At 34.8% G+C, this 22,300-nt stretch overlaps 1 protein-coding gene across 2 annotated transcripts in view; it reads left to right on the forward strand.

Moving 5' to 3' along the window:
- The first annotated feature begins 1,800 nt into the window (after positions 1-1,800).
- LOC148854542 (agamous-like MADS-box protein MADS2) overlaps positions 1,801-22,300 on the forward strand; it is a 28,421-nt gene continuing 7,921 nt past the window's right edge. The window contains exons 1-3 of one of the 2 annotated variants that reach the window (XM_088983923.1): positions 2,153-2,351; positions 2,442-2,808; positions 17,766-17,867. In XM_088983923.1, coding sequence (XP_088840049.1) covers positions 2,624-2,808; positions 17,766-17,867 — 287 coding nt within the window. In that variant the 5' untranslated portion in view covers positions 2,153-2,351; positions 2,442-2,623. Of the gene's footprint in view, positions 2,352-2,441; positions 2,809-17,765; positions 17,868-22,300 lie in introns of both variants that reach the window. The other variant, XM_088983924.1, reaches the window with a different exon arrangement.

Here is a 22,300-nt window from a genome sequence, read left to right on the forward strand (position 1 = left end):
GATTCGAGGCCAAGGTCTATGTTGAAGGTTGGTATAGGATTAGCCCTAAAGCCCATCCATGATCTAATTTATACCCATGTTTTATTAGAGAGGTCAAAACAGTTTCAAAGATATTTAATAGGAAATAAGGGATTTAATGGAAGGAGGGGGGGAGGGAGCTGCTACAAACATTGACCATTGAAGAGAGAAAAAATGATTTTCTTAGTAAAGAGTAATGATAGATTTTAATAGAGAAAATTAAGACATAGGAAGGTTTTATGAAAAGACTTTTGAGAGCCAAAAGAGTTTCAAAGATATTTAATAGGAAATAAGGGATTTAATGGGGAGGGGGAATGCTGCAAACATTGATTATTGAAAAGTAGGTGGGAGGGGAATTGAGGATGATTTTTTTAGAGAATGGAGACTTTGTGTGAGGCCTGTGGTGAGAGACCCATGGTATCCACACACTCCTCTTTCTATTATATAGATTCTTTAGAGAGGGGGCACTCCTCTTTCTATTTTAAGTCAATCTCTTAAGACTGTGTTTGGAAACGATACAAATAAGTGTGAATGCAAATATGTGGAGTGTAAAACAATCCATATAAATTATAAAATTGGGTTAATTTTGCACTGACAAATTTACCTTCTTACCAAACAGACTTTTAACTATAATGGATGCAAGCATGAATTCCAATAAAGTATATGCCATTTTTATCAAAAGCCCACTTGAGTGCAAATTTATTTTTTTTATTGATGTACTTTTACATCTTATTATCAATATAAATATGCATTAAAAAATGTGTTTTCTCTCATTTGTCAATACATAAATGTAATGTTGCTAAACACAGGCAAAAATGAACCAGAATAAAAATTTACCCTGAACTGGGATTTACATTCCATTTGCATAATTTCCAAATACAACCTAAGTTACAAAAATAGATGGATTTTTGTAACAGTGGCACAGATCAATGTTAACCTAATGCTGCAGAAGATTGGGACCAATGACATTGAAAAGTATGGCTCAAAACATCATCTTCATCATCATCTAAGCCATGTCCCAAGTAGAAACATATGTTACCATGTGAAAAGCTTAGGATGTTCTTAAACATGGGTAGGGTACATGGCTGTCATTAAAACCAAGGAGGTAAAGATTTTCCTGAGGTTACAACAGTACTAGTCTCCTCAACTACCCTATCAACATGGACACGTAAAATACCTCAATTTAAATTCCATGCTTATACAAATTAACCCACACCTAGCTAGAATTAATCATTAGAAGATGCACTGAATACAGATCAATCTGTGCTTAATGGCAGGATTTGCTTATTAAGATTTTTTTTTTCTAGTTTGAGAAGTAATGTAAAACAAGTACGGAACACCAACCTATATCATCCTATTTTAAGAAAGAAATTTAAGCTACTTAAGTCTAAATATAGGAAGGAACTAGAGAAGAGTTACAATATGTGGGAGATTTAAAGCCTGTAGCTGAGCCCAAGAGGCCAAGGTCATGTGACCTTTCTTTGTTGAACAGGCATACCATTGCTAGCTCTACCACCTTCTCTTATATAGATCTTATAAGATATTAAATTAAGCACTGTTCAACTGTTTATGTGTCACGTAACCCTCTAACAAATAGAAACAAGTGATGCACATGTAGAGATTAGGGACCCCATATCCATGGGTTATTGTAAGTACATAGAAGGTATTTCAGGTCAGGTCAAAAGGGGAACCTGCCTGTATAGGTGATCCCAGATGTTAGCTAAGGAGACACTGTTTTCTCTTATTGTTGGTTAAAATCCCCCCAAATAACCAACTCTCTCTGCAAATGCAATTGGCTCAATTCCTTTATTTTACTTTTCTTTCTTTCTTCTTCTTCTTCTCTCTCTCTAATTATGTATCGACCACTAATTATTCATCTTGTTGAGTCGCTTCCACCCCCCTTCAGTTGTTTCCATTTTCCAAAGAGCAAAAGTGCTCACCCAAGGCCAAGGCAAAGGTAATTACTGTACCCGGAAAAACAAGGAAGAAGAAAATAGTGAAAAAGGTAACAGTTGAAAAATGTACAACAGATTAAGGGTATCTTTGCCAGTAGAAAAAATCAGCACGGCTGGTGCATCGATCGACCATTGTTATTTTGACACGTCAAAAACCAAAATTTGTATGTTTTAAGGTTGGTGTTGACGTTAAAACATCACGAGATAATAATAATAATAATAACAGTGGATGAGAAAAAATATTTGCAGACTCCCTTTTATTCTGGTCTGGAAAACCTGTGTGGGTTGTGAAGCAAGGCTAAGTGAGAGAGAGAGAGAGAGAGCAGAAGTGCAAAGCAGAAGAAGCGAACGGAAGAAGAAGATCAAAAAAAGAAACAAGTATGTATCGGCATATATATCCAAATATTTCCCATTTCTGACAATTTCTCATTTAACAATCTCTGTCTTCTGTTCTTTCTTGCTCTGCAGGAACATTTATACACCAACCCACGAAAGAGGATCAGCTCTTAACTGAGAGGAGGTAGAGAAGGAAACGAAGAAGAAGAAGAGAAAACGAACAGATAATACACATATTTAACAAAGATACGCTTTTTAGAGAGATAATATAATTAATATATAAAAAAGAAGAGAGAGAGAAGGTGAAGAAGAAAATGGGGAGAGGAAGGGTAGAGCTGAAGAGGATCGAGAACAAGATAAATCGTCAGGTTACGTTCGCAAAAAGAAGGAACGGCCTTCTTAAGAAGGCTTACGAGCTCTCTGTTCTCTGTGATGCCGAGGTTGCTCTCATCATCTTCTCTAACCGAGGCAAACTTTATGAGTTCTGCAGCAGCTCTAGGTATGCTTTCTCACATTTCCTTCTCCTTTTCTCTTCATCTCCCTCTTTCTACTGTTTCCTTGATGTCAGGAAATCTTTATGTTTCTCTCTTGTTTTTTTTCCTACTTCTGTTAGAAAGCAAACTATACTTTTTTATTTTATTTTTCTACAAGATCTGATTTTTTATGTTACTTTGCTAGTTTTATGAGGTATTGATGGTGTCCATTATGAATAAAATATGTGCGTTTTCTTAAATTTTCTTTAGTTTTTGTTGTTCATTGTTTTTTCAGACTTTTTCCTTTTGATGTAAGTTAAGGTTAGGCTATGATCCGTTTTCTATGTTTTGGTTCTGGTATTCGTGAGATCCGAATCTGTATGGAGCTTCTCGGGATTGTTGGTATGGGGATCTGCTGATTAATTGTTTTGCGAATCCGTCAATCATATCAATGGATTTTCTTAGTTTTTCTTGGTGGGTTTTAATTTTCAACTACGGATCAACTTATTTTAGAGCTCTCTCTCTCCGCCATCTCTTCTGCAAAGAACTGGATCAACCAGGTCTTTACTGGGAAGTCTGATGGATGATTTAACTTCAACGCTGGCAAAAGCAGGTTGCCAGTTCGATTCTGTGCGTCATTTTACGAGTGTAAAAGATGATAATCCACAGGATCAGTCTATAGATTTGATAGAACGTTTGACGTCTATGATCGGTTCGGTCCATTGGAAGTGGTATTTCTTTGTTGTGAAACCTTTAGGTGTGCAATAAATCTTTGCCTGTTTGGTGCCGCGGATGCAAAATTGTACTAACCTTTCAGATAAGAAAAAGGATATATACTTTGTTGGTGTGGTCATGCACATCCAGATTTGAAATTCATAGTTGCCTGGGCCTTTCAGGACTTGAGGTTCACTTGTTCAAACACATCCTTTATTGCTTCTTTTTTTGGTTGTTATTAGAAAATCACCAATTAGCCATGGGCTGCATTACAGATTATATACAGACCAGTGACCTTCCTTATAGACCATCCTAATTTGTTTAGTTTTGTTGCAAGTTATGGTTCGTCTAGCAGTTGGGATGTGTAACAGCCAAGAGGATATAGTGTTGGTGGCTGTTATGAAACTTCTCATTTCTGAAACTTGATGGGTTTTGGAGGTAGTGCAATTAAGTACCTTTCCATGTTTTAGGTTGCAAAAGGGCACTGTTTTTTTTTTTTTTTAGATCGGTAACAGAATATAGGAAAATCTTATCAAGCCAGGTCAGGGTAAGCAGAAAGGGAGAAAGAAAAGAAACATGCAAAAGGGTACAGTTGTGAATATGGTGTATTGGAGGTTGGTGGTTATCATGATTTGGAAGTTTCAGCCACAAGGGTGCTTTTTTCATGCTTACATCGAGTTTATGTTCAGCTATTGCTGATAAACAACATACCCATTTTTAAGGCCTACTAAGGTATGAAGCTTCAATTCTTTGCTCTTTAAAAGCAAACCTCGACTGCAGTTATGGAGCTAAAGCCTACTAAGGTATGAATGAATCTTCAATGCTACAACTGGTACTAGGAATATGATCAAATAATGTAATACTTAGAACAATAAATTACATGAAAATGAATAGAATCTGCAGTAAGTATGGATGGTCATGTGTCGATTCAGTTGAGATGACTAATTGAAGAAAGGTAGTCTGGAATACTTTTTATAGGGTATAGTGTCTGCCTGAACCTGAACAAATAGAGCATAAAGAAGGTACACCAATCGACTATGGAAGAATTAATAACCTAGGTTTTAATTCTTCTCCTTTTTTCTTTTTTAATAAAACATTCATAACTACTTTTCAAAAAAAAAAAAGATCAAATAGAAGATACGTCAAATAGGGAATATAAATATTCACTTGGGTTTTAAGTCAATTAAATAATAGGGAATTTTAAATTTAAGGAATGGAAAATAGACTAAGTTGAATTGAAATATATCTGGTAAAAAGTTTTCTCCCTTACTACCAACCAAAGAAAAAAAAAATACTTCTCTTACTTACCGAGAAATTCATGATTCTGTCCTATACATCATCTAGTCTCTTGTCTAATTTAATTTACTTTTTTTTCTGTGTTTACCTTATAATTTTTCATAAGCTTTCAAGCATAAACTGAAATAGTGATATAAATAATCAATTACTAACAAGTGAGAAGGTGCTTCTATGAAGCAAGATATTATTATGTTGATGTGTCATTGCAACGTAGATCTGACCTTATATGAAGTTACTTGTGTTTCAACCAATATTTGTAAAGGATAAATGTCAATTTTTGTGCAGTTTCAAAGTTTCAATATGTAGATGTTTGTCATTTTTTTTAGAAGAAATCTGTAAACCAATGCATATCATAGCCTAAAACTAGCCCAAAATTTTCTCAATTGCAGTAATATTAATGGCTATTGATCCTCAAATCACCCTATTTCCCCGTGAAGAACAAGATTATCTAACAATTAGGATTTTGGATTTCGTTTCACAAACAAGATTGTGTATTGGTTGAATATCCAGATTGCCTATACAAATAAAAAAAAAAGAAAAAGAAAAACATCCACATTGCCTAGATAGTCCCACATTTGAATATGGATTTCCAAACAAGGCTATATTTCATGCAAACCATGTTTCACTGTGATTAACATCATATTATGTAATGTGTTGCATGGAATGATCACCCTATATCTTCTCTAATTAAGCATCTCCCAGTATTAATAAGCATCATTCCGCTAGTTGGGAATGGGCAAAGTAATTGTCATTTGAGCATTTCAGAAACTTGTGCTTTAACATGGTTGTAATCTGATACTTTTTCCATTGAAGTTCTTCTTCCTGATGTTGATAAAATGATATTGAACATTCCAAAAGATTTTATGGTTAAACAGATAGATCTGTTTATATCAGTTCAACATATCCGTCTCTTAAATAGGTTCATTTGCTTAATTATATGGTCTATTTTCTTTCCTCGAGCGATTAACTTTCATTGTTTTTACATTCTCCATTTATGAAAGTGTTCTTATTGTCTGGTTTGTGAAAACGTGAAAAATTAACTTGATTCAGTGAGTACACTAGTGCATTTTGCTTTATCCTTTTTCAATAGAAGTGGGGCTAGGACATGGGCCAGGTTAACCAAAACCTAGCCCTAACCCTACCTGAAAGAAGTTAATTGGCTTGGGTTGGGTGAGGGCTGACTTTTGCCAATCCGGCTTGGGGTTGGGTTAGGGTTCACCCATTAGGCAACCTGACGCACCCGAACCCAAACCCAACTCTACTATTGCTATTGGACATATGTGTTGTAGTTCAGTCACATACATATATACTTTCATAATCCATTTGTGTTACTATCAAATTTTTATTAGTGATTTTCATTCATTATTTCATGTTTTGTTATCCTTGGTGTCATGATTTTGAATTTTGAATAGGAGAACTATCATAATTCATATTAAGGATTCGACTATGATATCAAAAAGACATGATACCAGAAAAACTTGGAACCAATCAACTGGTATCATAAAAGTGATATCCAATCGGGTGATATTTATCAAAATTCACGATAGGGTTTTGATTGGTCAAAGCCCTTCCTGTATCATGCTTTTCAGGCAAATACCAATTAAAAATATGGTTAATATATGGTCATAAAAAGTTGACATGTACTATAGAGTCGGGTTCGGGTTGGATTGACATGTTATATATTACATATAATATATAACATATATTTATATATGACATGTAATATATAACATATATTTATATATTACATATAACATATATTTAAGGGGTCCCCTAATCCGATCCGAAGTAAAGTTGGGTTCATGAATTTTAACCCTAACCCTAACCTGAACATCAACCCGACCCAACCCAATCCAACTTTTTCGGGCTGGGTTAGGGCCAACCCGGCCCAAGTTGCAGCCTTAGGAGAAATGTCAAATTGGGCCCAACCCGAGTCTAATCCAACTCAAAGTTGGTTGGGTTAGAGTTAGGATTAGGGATTCAGAACATCATGTTGGGTTAGGGTTGACCTCAACCCAGCCTAACCTTGCTTGATTTGCACACCCTATGTAAAAACTACGAACAGGTTCTGCTATTTCCTTACAACCATTGTGAATCAGTAGTTCTACTTATCATTCTTTGGTTGATTTTTGTCTGAACGTGCTATAGAGTTGATTAACAACCTAATAAAAACATGCTATGCAATTATGAATCAGTGGCTCTACTTATCATTCTTTGATTGATTTTTATGTCTAAACATGCTATAAAAGTGATTAACAATCTAATAAAAACCTGCTGTGCAATTGTGAATAGTGTCTCTGCTTATCATTCTTTGATTGATTTTTATGTCTAAACATGCTATTAGAGTTCTGCGAAAAAAAATGATGTATAGTTGATTAACAACCTAATAAAAACATGCCATACAATTGATAAAGGAAATTCTCTTACTAACCAAATGCTGGAACATAACAATGGACTAAACATTACAATAGTTAATCCATATTGATAATCATTGAACATCAACTAATCAGGGACTTAACTTATTTCCGGCATGTGAGAAATATTAGTTTAGGAATGGTTTCGTGTATTAAACATTGGCTCTCACTTGGCTGTTGATCATTTTTGGTCTTCTAACTCAACGTCTACTAGTAAATTTTGCACATTCTTTTGCACTTAGCAATTTTGTATGGTGGTGATGATGATAGTAATAATATGTCTCAAAAATTTTCTACAATATAAAATTGGAGATGTGGCTAAATATTTTCTACAAAATTTCTATGTTTTTTTTCATAGTTATGCTTTTATCTTTTTAATAGTAAAACAATTTCATTTTGAGTCAGTTTTAAACTTTGTATTTCATTTTCATTATTAATAAAAACAATTATTGTTTATCACACTTTTTTTAATATGATTATTATAAAATATTAGAGATATGCCCATATTTTTTGATGATTTTATTTTTGGGTTGATTTAAAAAAATGTGTTTTATTGTTAAAAGTATTGGACATAAGTCTAATTAGTAAAATTGGTGAGGAAAATATACTTTGAATGTAGGATTTAATGAAAGAAAATGGGAGTTAATACCTTAAATATAAAAACCTAATAAGAAGGAATTGAGGTGAACCAAATTCAAATATAGGGGTATTTTAGTTAAGAAAAAATTTTCACAAGCTCATTAGTACTTTTAAGGATTTTTGGCAATGAGAACAATTGAACTTTGCCAAAAGGCCAATTTTTATCCTAAAGAAATAAAAAGGGCCATTTTTTACCCCAAACTTTGATAAAAAGGCCATATGTAGGCAAAAATAAACAACATTTGAAACAGCATTGGCAGATCTGTTAGACAATGTTATGTGTGGCATTGCTAAAGTTTGAAAAAAGACACTTTCCCTAAAGTTTGAAAATGGGCCACCTTAATAAGGTTAATTAAGTAAATTACTTTAGGGTCTAATTAAATGACCTTAAAGCATTTAATTTACTTGATTAAGTTAATCAAATAAATTGAAAAATAACTAATTAAGAAAATAAAGTAAATTAATTAAATACAAAGTTAATCTAAATAAGAAAATTAAGCCAACTAAACAAGGTTTTAAAAACCAACAAAAAATGACACTACTTTGGTCATCAGTTCGATTGTTTGGTCCAAATGGATCAGCCCATGATGTTTTGAAAAATAAAAAATCAAATATAATTAAAATAATGAAACGAAAACCATTTATTGGATAAACCGTTTAGCAGTTCAACTATTTGGGTCTGCAATTTGTTTGACTAAGTTAAAAATCTAGGGTAGTCAAACTATTTGACCCAGGAATTGGTCAATTGTCTAGTTCCATTTGATACCCAGCGATTTGATCTAGGAATCGGTCAATTTCCCAATTCCATTTTCTACTTGGCCTGGAATTTTCAAAAAAAAAAAAAGGGACTTGGTTAACAAACCATTGTCCTAGACAATTGAATTGCTAAATTGTTCAATCTACTAAATGGTTTTTTCAGTCATTTTTTATTTTAATTATATTTTACTTTTTTATTTTTAAAATGTCATGGGTTGATCCATTTGGACCGGACAACCAAATTGTTGACTTAGAAACTAGTGGACAAAGTGGTTCCATTTTGGGTCAAGTTTTAAATTACCTTGCTAAATTGGTTTAATTTACTTATTTAGATTGATTAGCTTTGTTTATTTAATATAATTAGTTAACTTTGTTTCCTTCATTAATTAATTGATTTAATTGTTTAATTTACTTAATTATATTAATTGTTGTAATTTATTTAATTAACTTAATTAAATAAACTAAATACTTTAGGGTCATGTAAAATTAATTAATTAAGTAAATTAAAACTTAATTATACTTTAGGGTCATTTAACTAGACCTTGAAATAATTTACTTAATTAACTTTATTAAAATGGCCCATTTTTAAACTTTAGGGTCGAAAGTGACCTTTTTCAAAGTTTAGCAGTGCCATGTAACATTGTCTAACAGATTTGTCAATGCTGTTTCAAATGCCATCTATTTTTTCCTACAACTGGTCTTTTTATCAAATTATGGGGTGAAAATGGCCTTTTTATTCTTTAGAGTTGAAATTGGCCTTTCCTCAAAGTTCAGGTGTTGTCAAAGCCAAAAATCCATACTTTTAATAGTAGAATTTGCTTATCGGTGAGAAAAAATTACCTTACGTATAAGATTTAATGACGTAAACAGTAATAATTCAAATTACATTTTTGCTCTCTCAATTAGAGAGGGATCAAACTCAAAAATGGTTATTTTAATCAAGGACAACAGTTGCACAAACCCATTCATACTTTTAATAGTAGTATAGATTTATATTTGAGTGAGATAGAGAGAGAGAGGTCGTGGTCAGGCTTTTCAATGTTTCTCCATCAGCTCAGTTCAATTAGATACCGTGGTATTAGACAAGAAAACTGAGATACATTACTCATAGAAAACAGAATAAACAAATAATAGAAATTTAGCTCCAAATTTGCTCCATGGTGGATAAGGTTGTGACTAATAACTGTCCCATTTTTTTTGATAAATGATAATAACTGTCCCATTGTTGGTGCGCCACCCAACTATATATTAGAAGAAAATGCTAAATGTTTCCTTCACTCTTAAAACAAAAATGATGTTTCTTTTGCAACAAAAATAAAAAAAGAAAACACTGTGATATTGATGCCTTATAAATTTGCAATATACTATCTGATTTTACTTAGCTGTTGCCTTTTGTACTGCGCAATGATATAGCGTATTTTATTCATCCAAAAATGATATAGCTTATTTTAAAGTGGATGATGAACTTCAAAAATTTCTTCTTTCTTTTTTAGGTTTTTTGGCTGCTTGATTCACATGCAATAATTTGTCATGCTTAGACATGGATATCTCCCTTCCATGTATTTCTGCAATGCTCTTTGCTCTGAAAATCGGACACCTGATTCATTTAGATTTCTGTGGAACCCATTGACGTTGGTAATTAGATTATTGACTTGCGTTGAACACTAACCCAAAAACATAGAAAAGACTAGTGGTGATAACGCGTATAAAATATAAAGAATACCTTTCAACCTTGTGAACTTGCAACTGCAATATTGCAAAAGTCACCATCACGAAGCGAGTTCAGCTAGTTGACTCACCTGATGTTTTAACGGGGAACTCTGAAAGTCAAAGACTAGTGGATTGGTGATCTCACCAACAATTTAACAAGAAAAATACCAACAATTGAACATGAAAAATCTAAGTTCTGAATCTTTTTGGTGGCAATTATTATTTTGTTACAGAATACATATATGTAGATATGGACCTTGTATTATAGAGTCATCGTGTATCATGAAATCTTAATTTTAGTTTCACGTACTGGATGTTAGTTGGTGGATTTCAAACTCGGCCATGTGTCGAGTAAATGGGGAAACCAGGGATTAGGTCAGACTAAAACATGTTCGAACTTAATGGGGAAACCAGTAACACCTTAGGTCTATTTTTAGTTTCAGAAGTATCTTAGGGTGGTGCGCCTTTGCATATTCTCCAGGTTGGACTTCCGAATCTCATGTATGAATGACGAGCTTCGGAAAGCAACTCCTTAGACAACTCTAGTTTCATATCTTTGGCTACATTAATATTTATAATTCCTTGCTAACACAGTTCTTTTACGGTGAGATAGTAGATGAACACTTACGTGTGATATAGATAGAAAAGACCTACTTTTCGTTACACAATTATTCTTAGAAAAAGATGTAGGAGAGAGAGTAAAAAATAAAAGAATGGTTGTATATTATTTGACCTGTCCACCAGGCTGATATAGATACAATATATATATACAAAGATGAAAGAATAAATAAAAAAACCCAGAATAGGAGCATATGTACAAATATTTTCTAATTAATTTCTGCTAATTAATTCTTTTTAATTTAGTGGTTGTCAAATCTGTATGAGAGCCTTTATTGGTAATTGGAGGAGATTTGTTTGGCAACTGCTAAATATCTTTTATTCTCAGTTGCTATTCTGGATTGAGATCTATCAATGATAATTGCTAAATATCCTTTATTCTTAGTTGCTATTCTGGATTGAAAGCCTCTATTGGAAATTGCTAGTCTTGTGGAGTTACCTTTTGGAGGACTTTCCTTAATACGCCCTCTCAAGCGAAACGGGGCGGGAAGCATGTGAAACTTGAACCGGAGAAAATCAAACCAAACTGGAGCAACAGGTTTGGTAAAGATATTGGCTAGCTGATCATCAGTAGAGATATATTGGACATCCAGATTTTTATGGAGATTATGATCATGTAAGAAATGAAAGTCCACTTCGATGTGCTTGGTGCGGGGGTGAAACACTGGATGTGCTACCAGATACATGGCACCAATATTATCATAGTAAATTATAGGCGGAATAGGTTGATGAACACCCAAATCCCGTAGTATGGACTGAAGCCACAACAATTCTATGGTGGAGTTAGCTAAGGAGCGAAATTCGGCTTCAGTGTTAGAATGGACAATGGTGGGCTGTTTCTTCGCACTCCAAGAGATTAAATGAGATCCAAAAAAAATACCATAACCACCAGTAGACCGATGGTCATCAGGGTAACTAGCCTAATCAGCATTTGAAAAAACAACTAAATATCTAGGAGTATTGGATGCAAAAAATAGTCCATGTTCAATTGTGCCTTTGAGATAACGTAGAATGTGTTTTACTGCCGTCCAATGATCACTGGTTGGGTTCTGAAGGAATTGACAGGCTTTGTTCACCACAAAAGCCACATTTGGACGTATAAGTGTAACATACTGCACGGCCTCGACAACGTTATGATACTGAGTAGGATCAAGAAGTGGGTCTCCCTGAAATTTAGATAATCGAGACATAGGAGCCATAGGCTTGGTCAAGGGTCTAGATCCTGCCAAATTAGTTTTATACAGGAAATCCAAAATGTAATGCCTCTGAGAAAGAAACAATCCAGTCTTGCCACGACGAGCTTCTACTCCAAGAAAATAGTGTAGAGATCCAAGATTCTTAAGAGAGAAGCTCCAAGACAAATCCACAATTAGTTGAGAAACATGAGCAACAAAAGAACCAGTAACAATAATATCATCAAAATAAACAAAAATATATAGAAAAATATTATTTTTGGTGTAAATGAAGAGAGAGGGATCACACTGAGAGCTTCTAAAGCCAAGATCATGAAGTCTTTGACTGAGGCGAAACTTGAAGGGCTTGACGAAGACCATATAAAGCCTTTTTTAGCTTGCAGACATAATTTGGAGATTCATATAAATATTTTCTTGAAAAAAATCCATTCAGTAAGGCATTGTGAACATCTAGCTACTTAATGTCCCACCCTTGTGAGGTGGCCAAAGATAAAACTTTATGAACAATGGCTGGCTTAACAACAGGGCTGAAGGTATCAGTGAAGTCGACACCAGGAACTTGAGAGAAACCCTGAGCTACTAGTCTAGCTTTGTAGCATTCAACAGAACCATCAAGTTTCCTCTTAATTTTGTACATCCACTTAGAGCCAACAACATTCATGGAAGGGTCATAAGGAACAAGCTGCCACGTACCATTTTGTATGAGTGCACAAAATTCAGATGTCGTAGCAGTGCGCCAATGTGCAGACTTGGATGCCTGAGAGTAGGAAGTTGGTTCTGCATTAATCGGACTACCATATGCAAATAACCCTTCAGGTAAGGGATACCGTGTGACATGTTGCGCATGGTGGGAACTCATAGAACAGGTATTCATCGAATGTATCCGTACAACTGGTGTAGGAACAGCAGGTGTGGTGTTGAGAATATCCTGAATCAGCCACGTTCTCTATTGTGGTTGAGTTGTCTGATTATCATCATGAGACAAAGACTCATTAGTATAAGTGGAAGGTGAACTTGTAGTTATACCTTGTTCAAGAGATGAAGAGTTAGGAGAAGAGATATCATCCTACGCATTAGTGACTGAAGGAACATGCAGCAGGGTGACTAGCGTTGTATTTAGAGGTTCAGAAAATTTTCTCTCTTGAGAGAGTCCCAAAAACTGTTTCTCATCAAAAACCACATGTCTGGCAATAATTTCTTGTGAAGTAATAGAATTATAGCACTTGTACCCTTTATGAGATGAACTATATCCAACAAAAATGCATTTAACAGATCTATAGTCCATCTTGTGCTTGCTATATGGCCGAATGAAATGATAGCAAACACAACCAAAACTTCGCAATATAGAATAATAAGGTTTTTTACCAAATAACTTTTCATAAGGAGAGAGATTACCAAGATTTGGAGTAGGCAACTGGTTAATGAAAAACACTGTAGTTTTTGTTACTTCGACCCAGAAGGATTTGGGGAGAGAGGAGGATGCCAGTAGAGAGAGAGTGGACTCAATAATATACCGGTGTTTCCTTTCAGCATTTCCATTCTGCTCATGAGTATGAGGGCAACTAACCTTGTGTGAAATTCCTTCACTATCCAAGAAGGGGGATAATTTTTGAAACTCTCCTCTCCAATCACTTTGAAATATCTTAATTTTAGTGGAAAATAGATTTTTAGCATGTCTCTTAAATTTAACAAAAGCATCAAACACATTTGATTTCCTTTCAAGAGGACAAATCCAAAGAAACTTAGAATAGGCATCCATAAACAAAACATAATACTTATAGCCTTTTGTAGACAAAATTGGGGCAGGTCCCCATACATCTAAATAAATTAACTCTACAGGCTGAGAGACGTTACTAAAAGAAATTAACAAATTTAAACGATGTGCTTTGCCTAATTGGCATTGCTCATTTACATGTCCTGAATAAGGTAAACCAAATTTAGAAATTACTAATTTAACTATTTTTAATGATGCATGTCCTAGGTGGTGATGCCAATCCTGGAAGGAAGCTCTTTCTCCAACAAATGCTTCAGCTGATTTTCTCCTTCATTAATGTCTCCCAGGAACTGATAGAGTCCATCTCTACTAGGTCCTTTGAGTAGAACTCTCCCCATACGGTCCTTCAATAAAAAGAAATCCGGGTGAAACTCAAATATTAAATTATTATCTCTTGTGAATTTGCTAATGATCAAAGCAGGAACATGATATATATTTTTCAGATTAAATTGATAATGATCATAATTTAATGAAGAAGAGTCAATACTCTTAATTGTCAAACATTCACCATTATCAACTTTCACTAGGTCCGTACCAAAAAATTCAGTCTTGTTCTACAAGTTATTAGCATCTGGAGTCATGTGATGAGTTGCTCCACTATCAGGGTACCAAGCAGGGTCGATATTAGCTGTTGAGCCACTGTAGGAAGACATAACACTATGAAATGCAGCCGTAAGATCTGGAGAAGTATGGGTCTATTCTCCTTGGTACGAGAGGTCATACCGTTTGTAGCACTTGAGTGCACCGTGGCCAGGTTTGTTACATACCTGGTAGATAATTGTATTGCATCTTCCTCGACCTTGTCCACGTCCAAACTGATTGCCACACCCCTACCTCTGCCGCGAACATAATTCCCTTTGTTATTCTGAAACAAAGAATTATTATTGCTACTTTTTCCATTGTTATTATTATTTGCGGCTATATTGGCATTGGGAACTTCATTGGAAACTGATGGAGGATGATTTGACCCGACCCACTGAGATGATGACACGTGGATCTGACTCAGCACGAGCAACAACTCAGCATCATGGCCTGACCACAGCTAAATATCGAGCATGTAGAGCAGCTCACTACATCATAGCTCGCTATAAGGGGAGCTCGCTACAACGCGAGCTCCAGGTTCCCTGAGCTACCGAGAAGGGAATACTCCAAGACTATTTCAGCTCGCGAGCCAGGGAAACCAACTTGCTCCAACACCTGGGCAGAAGAACTGCTTCAAAGACCAACCTTGATGAGGGTCACCTCGAAGTGCCCCTAAGAGCTTGCTACAAAGTAGCTCGCGGCAAGGATAGCTCGCTATGAGGTAACTTGCAATTGAGTGATGCGATGCTCTCAGGAAGCTTCCATCTAACAAGAATGTATCGGACAAACTGCGCTACGTCTCTTGACTGGCTGCGTAGTCTTTGTCTTTTCGACAGTCTGTACCCATGTCCCTCAACAGATGGACGCGTGCCTGCCCCTTTGGGACGTGTCACTCAGCCAAGCGGATAGTACATTATAGCGATCACCTGCGCAGACCTGACAGGTAACGACTACGACAGGAGCCAGTGGCGGTTATGCCCAATCTCACAAGAGCGCCCCTATAAAAGCCCTTAGGGCAGAAGAGAAGCTTCTTCTAGAGACCTCTAATCTCTCAAGTATAGTGATAAAGCGCGACCTACACTCTTAGCTACCGACTCTTCTTTTCCTTCTTTCTTGCGTTCTAACTTAAGCATTGGAGTATTCCCATCGGGTAAAATCCTCGGGAATCCTTCCTTTCATCTTCTCAAGTGCCGTCCATTGCCAGCAAGGAGCCAGTCAGCAGCCAGTTAGGAGCGCCCAAATCGTGTCACATCAGAAATATTATGTTGAACAAGCCAAGATTCATGGCTAAGCAGTAAACCAAGAACATCATTGATGCCTAACTGACCAGCATCAGTCATATTAGTAATAGTAGTGACGAGAGATTCATATTTGCTACCTAGTCTAGATAGGACGTAGAGAACAAGGTCTTCCTTAGCTACCAGTTCAGAAACAACAAACAGATTGTCTACCATAGTTTTTGCTTTTTGAACATACTCGCTTATGGACAGATTGCCTTTCTTAAGATTTTGTAACTGTCGCTTTAGTTGTAGCACCCTAGATCGTGAGCGAGAAGAAAATGATCTTTCTAGGGCACTCCAGGCTTCAGTTATAGTAGACAGTCCAACAACTTGGGCTAATATGCCCTCTATCAAAGTTGCAATAAGCCAACTTAAAACAAGTTGGTCCAACTGTACCCATGAAGAATAGTTTGGGTTAAGAATTTTCTCACTATCATCATTGGGATCTGGAATTTCCTCTGGTGGTGCCTTGGCCGAACCACCGATTAAGCTCATCAGTTTGTAGGCCCTAAGAATTGGTAAAAGTTGAACTCTCCATAGAAGAAAATTTTCTCCATTCAACTTAATGGTGAGATATAGAGAAATGTTAGGAATAGAATTCATGGCTACTATAGTAGTCATGTTCTGAAGACCAAAAGAGTTGGAGCTCATAGCTTAAAACGAATCAGCACTGTGAAATGCCATAGGCTCTAATACCAAGATAAAGATGTAGGAGAGAGAGTAAAAAATCAAAGAATGGTTGTATATTACTTGACCTGTCGACCAATCTGATATAGATACAATATATATACACAAAGATGAAAGAATAAATAAAGAAACTAAGAATAGGAGTCTATGTACGGAGATTTTCTAATTAATTTTTGCTAGTTAATTCTTTCTAATTTAGTGGTTGTCAATTCTGCGTGAGAGCCTTTTTTAGTAATTGGAGGAGATCTATCATTGACAACTGTTAAATATCCTTTATTCTCAGTTGCTATTCTAGATTGAGATTTGTCATTAGTAACTGCTAAATATCCTTTATTCTCAGTTGTTATTCTAGATTGAGAGCCTCCATTGATAATTGCGAGTCTTGTGGAGTTACCTTCTTTCCTTAATATTCTTATTGACATGTTGGTTTGGTTGGAGGATGAACTGACCCATTGGGAGTTAGTGAATTTTACCATAGAACTGGTTTTCTATAATGGCATGATATTGCTTGTGCCATGAATCTGACTGATATTCTCTTAAGCTAAGCTATTATAAACCTTTGATTACCTCGACAACACAATATACAGGAATTTGAGGCTTTCAACGTTTAACAACAATGCCGGGCGAAACTGACTGGTTCACATTGATGCAGGAGCCTTTGATAATTATATATGGAATAATGGAGAAAATTTGTGATGCATCCCAGCTGTTAAAACCAAAACCTTCGGAGGCGTGTGGACTATCTGAATAAAATCTTTTGTAGAAACTTATTAGGAAGATGAAAGCTTGTTAATCTCCTTGGAGACTAAAATATCGTATATAATTATGAATTTATATAGCATGGTTCATTAGGAAGTTTGTGGCAATTGACGATGGAAATTTGAAGAATAATTCCAACGCCCATCCTTTTTTTTTTGGTATATGGCTCAACGCAAACCCTTCAGCTTTATGAAGCAGTAATACAAGTTTAAACTCATGGAAGGGGCATTTGCTTTGTATCAATACTTAGGCCTTCATATATATATTTAGTTATCCTCCTACCAAATAGTAAGTATACCTTCTAGCATTTTATTATATAAACTTCAGAAGAGCTAGAATACAATATTTCTGGATAAAATATCTTTGGATGCATGCATGCATTTATTAGCTTACAATTTTATATGTTGAATTTATACCGAAGGATAAAACAATAAAATAAAGTATTTGTTCATTACCATATAATGGACACTATGAGATTAATTTATAGTCTTTCATATACTAAGAGGTTATATTATTGGTGGCTTTTTGGGTGTGGTTGATTATGTGTCCGTTTGTTCAAAGAGGTGCGCATGTTTGTTGTCGGGTGGAGATGGTGAGTGTGCAAAATCTCTTTTGCACAGCTGGTGCTTTTCGGTTTCTTCTGCTTATGCTTCTAAGAGAGGGGTTGGTCCTTCGCTCTTAGTTGTATCTTGGTTCGTTTTTTTTTCCTTTTAAATAAATTTTATTTTTTACTTATAAAATAACATCCTACGTGTACTGTTGTCTTAGGACAAGCGATGGTAATGATTTCTTTTATCTCGTCACTACCTCATTTTTCTTATTTCTCTCTCTCTAAATGGTTCTGTATTCGTATAAATCCGTCTGTTTGGACTTCCTTGGACATTTATAACAATGTAACAATTACCTAGGAATGCACATATATATTAAAAGAAGGCTTTCAGGCTATAGTCCCTACCATTTAGACATGTATCATTTTTAAATTTAGACACATGGCATTTTGTGAGAAGTTATTACTAAAGCACATGGCCTATCAAGTGGCATTCTCATTTTCCAGAAAACTAGATACGTGGCATTTTCTAATAAGTTGCTGCTAAAGCCCACAACTCATTACTACCATTTTCAATCCATTCTTAAAAAAATACAGAAAATGCAAAAGTGGTTATCCACACCACTTTTGTCTAATTCTATCAATCCCACTTAATCATTAACCCTCTATGTATCATAACAAAAGAAAATTATCTATATTCTAATAATTATTGAAAAACTATTTTTTTAAAATTTAATAATTATTTAAAATATTAATAAATATAAATTTAACGGTAATGATTTCATAATGTAAATTTAACATTACTAATTCCCCGAATGAAAGAAACTATTAGTTCTACCACAAAATAAGTGGGATAGCTCATTGTCACAAAATTAGTATGCTAAGGATAGTATAATATAATTCTGAAGGGGTTCTTTTGACGAATGTCATTATATTTACATCACTAAGTTTCAAGCTTATTCTCTTGTTTTTTTTTAATCCATAACAAGACTTATATTATAGATTTAAAAGATAGATACATGAGGCACAGTTTATTCTCTTGTTTAACATTACTATTCCTTGAATGCATCTTTTGTCCTACTTTGTTTCTTAATTTGTTTAGAAAAGTTATTCTTTCAACAAAGTGCATTACATATAGACTAGTTGAAATTTTAGTTCTTGTCCCACTTCTTTTATCTTGATTGAGATTTTATCATCTTAAATTAACCAATGGATGTTTTAAATTATTTCATGCATGCAAGTAAGGTGATTCATTATATCTTGCCTATCTAGCTTCTTATTTTTCTAAATAATTTCCTCTTTAGAGAATATAGGAAGAAGACAAACACCTCTATGTATCCCTATGACTTCATTACAGAACATAGTTGAAAAATATGAAGGTTCCCCATATCAATGGGGGAAATGGAAAAGCCTCTGGGGTTATTGTTGAAGCGAGATTAGTTTAGAGAAATATGATTGGAATCGGTGTGGTTAGAAGTTAGTAAGCCATTCTGAGCTCTGTAGCTGTTTCGTTAGGTTAATCCCCTTATCTAATGAGCCTTTTGAGCTCATCATTTAAGGGTTCTCTCTTTGAAAGCTATGAAATTTGGCTTTTGAAGATGGGAATTTTACCATAATAGAGCTTTCGGCATTACTTAAAGCCTCAGGCTGGTATATTCCATTAGTTTTAAGAGAGTTGAAATGCATGATAATTCTAATGATTCACTAATTTTGTGCCATAGCATTGTTTAAATCAATGTCTTATTCCCTTGCTAGTGGTGGTGTTAGGATAATGATTTGTTCTGGAGGGCTAACCTTCCAGGTTGAGGTCAACTCTAACCCAACTGAGTTGTTGAATCCCAACCTTAAGCTAACCCAAAGTTTTTGGTCTGGGTACTTGGGTTCATGTTGGGCTGATTTCTCTATTTCCATTTTGTCAAATGTTCTTATTGGTCAATTCAGTTTTAGCATTATTACATATAAAAGTAGAAAATTATTATATTTAGAAAGATTTTACTTTGAAGTGTTGACATACATGCATACGTATGTATAAATGCATATGAGAAACTCTCCATTGCCCACTCTGGGCATGGAGAGCAAATCTGATTTGATCGTGCTTACAGGCGACCCCCAATGAATGGTGAGCACACCAGCTTTTGAAAATTGAATGATTGGGGGTCGCATGCAACTACGATTACAGCATATTTTTTTTTCTCCAACTTGCACCCCGACTCAGGAGTGGTGCTTGATCTTTCATTTCCATTGTATTTCTTTTATTATTCTTTTGTTTTAGTTGCAACCTTTAACACATTTTTTGAATGGAACTAGATGAAGTGGAGGCAAAACATGCAGAGCAGGCTGGGTAATCTATCACAAACGAACATATTAGTGTTCTGTACACAGCACCTTATGTGTATGAAACATTGGCGTATTCATTCGTAATAGGTTATTCAGCTCGTTGTACATGATTTTGTCTCCAACTAATTTTCATTCTATCCTTTCACTATAGTAGTGGTATTAGCTTAGGGTTTTTTTTTTTTTTTTCCTTTGCTTGTTAAACAAGTACGTACCTTAACATGACATCTATTGCTGATATTTTATGTCAATTGACTTTCAATTGGAAATGCATGTGGCATGCATGATGATATATTTGCATGCATTGCTTTGGACTCATGGGTGTTAATGCTCCCAGACTTTACAAGTATAGCAATGTAGAGTACTTAATTTGCATAACCAACTCAAATAGATATCATATTTGCATTAAGATTTCATGCATGCAAAAGAGCCGAGTTGCTTTTTTTGCATTGAGGACAATCAATGAATCAATATCATGTCCTCATCACGGTTGTATGGGTGACGAGGTAAACGTAGGCGGGCAGATATACAGTTGCATTATGTTCCAACAACTAAACAAACTAGCAACTCCATACATGATTCAAACAAAAAAACACATATGACATATGATAGCTACGAAAGGTAAATTAATAAGCATTTATCAAAACAAATATAATACAACCAAGAATGAGTCTTAGTAATGAAAAATATAGAAAACAAAAATATCTATAAAAATAGCACAATATTATAAAATAACAAATATTACAATTTGCATTTAAGAAAATATTGTTGGGCATTGATATTTTGCATCACAACTTGTACAATAAGCATTTCATTGATTTCCTTTTGGCAACACCAAAATACTCATAGGAGGTGTTACTTCATTGTGAATTGTTTTTCTTGTTGCAAGTTCCAAAAATAAATTAAAACCATCTGGGTTTAAAAGCAAATTATTTCTTAAAATAAAGCATGGAAAACATGTTCTTGGTTGTAAATGCATTTTTTTATTCTAAAACAAATGAAATACTGTCCTTGAATTCTTGGTTTGAAAACATGTTTTTGTTTTAAATCATACAATATATCTCTTCATTTTTCATGAATCAACCATATAATATCTGTTTTCCAACATTTTTTTTTACTTAAAAACCATAAATTTGATGGCTTGAAAAACATGAATTATTTTTTTGAAACGAAAGCAACGTATTTTTACTTCCCAAAACAAAAACACAGTTCAAGAAGTTTTTGTTTTGTTTTTTAATTTTTATTCTAAAGTGTGAATTTTCAAAAAAATAAAAAATAAAGCAAAAACATTGACTAGCTATTTTTGATAAGTAAAACAAAAACGTAAAAAAAAAAAAAGAAACAAAAATGTTGGTGTTGTAGAATTTTTTATTGTTTTAGAATGATCGTGTTGTTTTAGATACGTTTTATAGTCATTGGGATATTTTTTTTTATGAATGAATGGTAATTTTTTTAAATGGAGATAGAAATAGTACAAACACCCTAAAAGGAGGAATGAGATGCTGCCTCCCCTTAAAGGATGGTCCCAAACCCAAACTCTACTCAAATTATAGTAACAAAGTAGCCCAAAACAAAGAATCCCTTAAAGCTCCTTGTTTAGCTAGAGAATATACCATGGCATTGGCCTTTTCGCTAACCCACTAAAAATTGACATAGTTATTGTAAGTCATTTAACTTTTTTGAGGATATCCCTATAGCCCTAAACAATAGTATCCGGGTCCGACAACCATTCCACTACCATCTTAGAGTCTTCCTTAACTATCAAATTATTCACTCCAAGTTGGTTGGCAATCTGTAATCCTTGTACTGTAGCTAGTAACTCAGCCTTTGTAGAGTCTCCAAATCCTACTGGACCTGGAAATAAGGAGAGCATGCTACCGTCCTTGTTCCTCAAGATCCCTTCAATGCCTAAAGGTCTTGGATTACCTTGGCTGGTCCCACCGAAGTTCAACTTCACAACCCCCTTCAAAGGGGGGGGGGGGGGGGTAACCACCTTGCTTGTGTTTTATTATTATTTTTTTGGATAAAGTGGAAGCCACTGTTAACTAGCTCCTTCAAAGGTCATCACTAGAGTAGTCAACAAAGAAATCAATAGTTTTTAACCAAAGGATTGCCCTTATCAGTATACACTCCTTTATTAGCATGGCTCCCCTCCTTATCTTGGAATATTCTAGCATTTTTTTCCTCCCAAATGATCCATAAGAGAATTGCCCTA

This window comes from Nelumbo lutea, chromosome 4 (genome assembly GCF_056320005.1).
Source record: "Nelumbo lutea isolate HS-2025 chromosome 4, American lotus-T2T, whole genome shotgun sequence".
NCBI lineage: Eukaryota > Viridiplantae > Streptophyta > Magnoliopsida > Proteales > Nelumbonaceae > Nelumbo > Nelumbo lutea.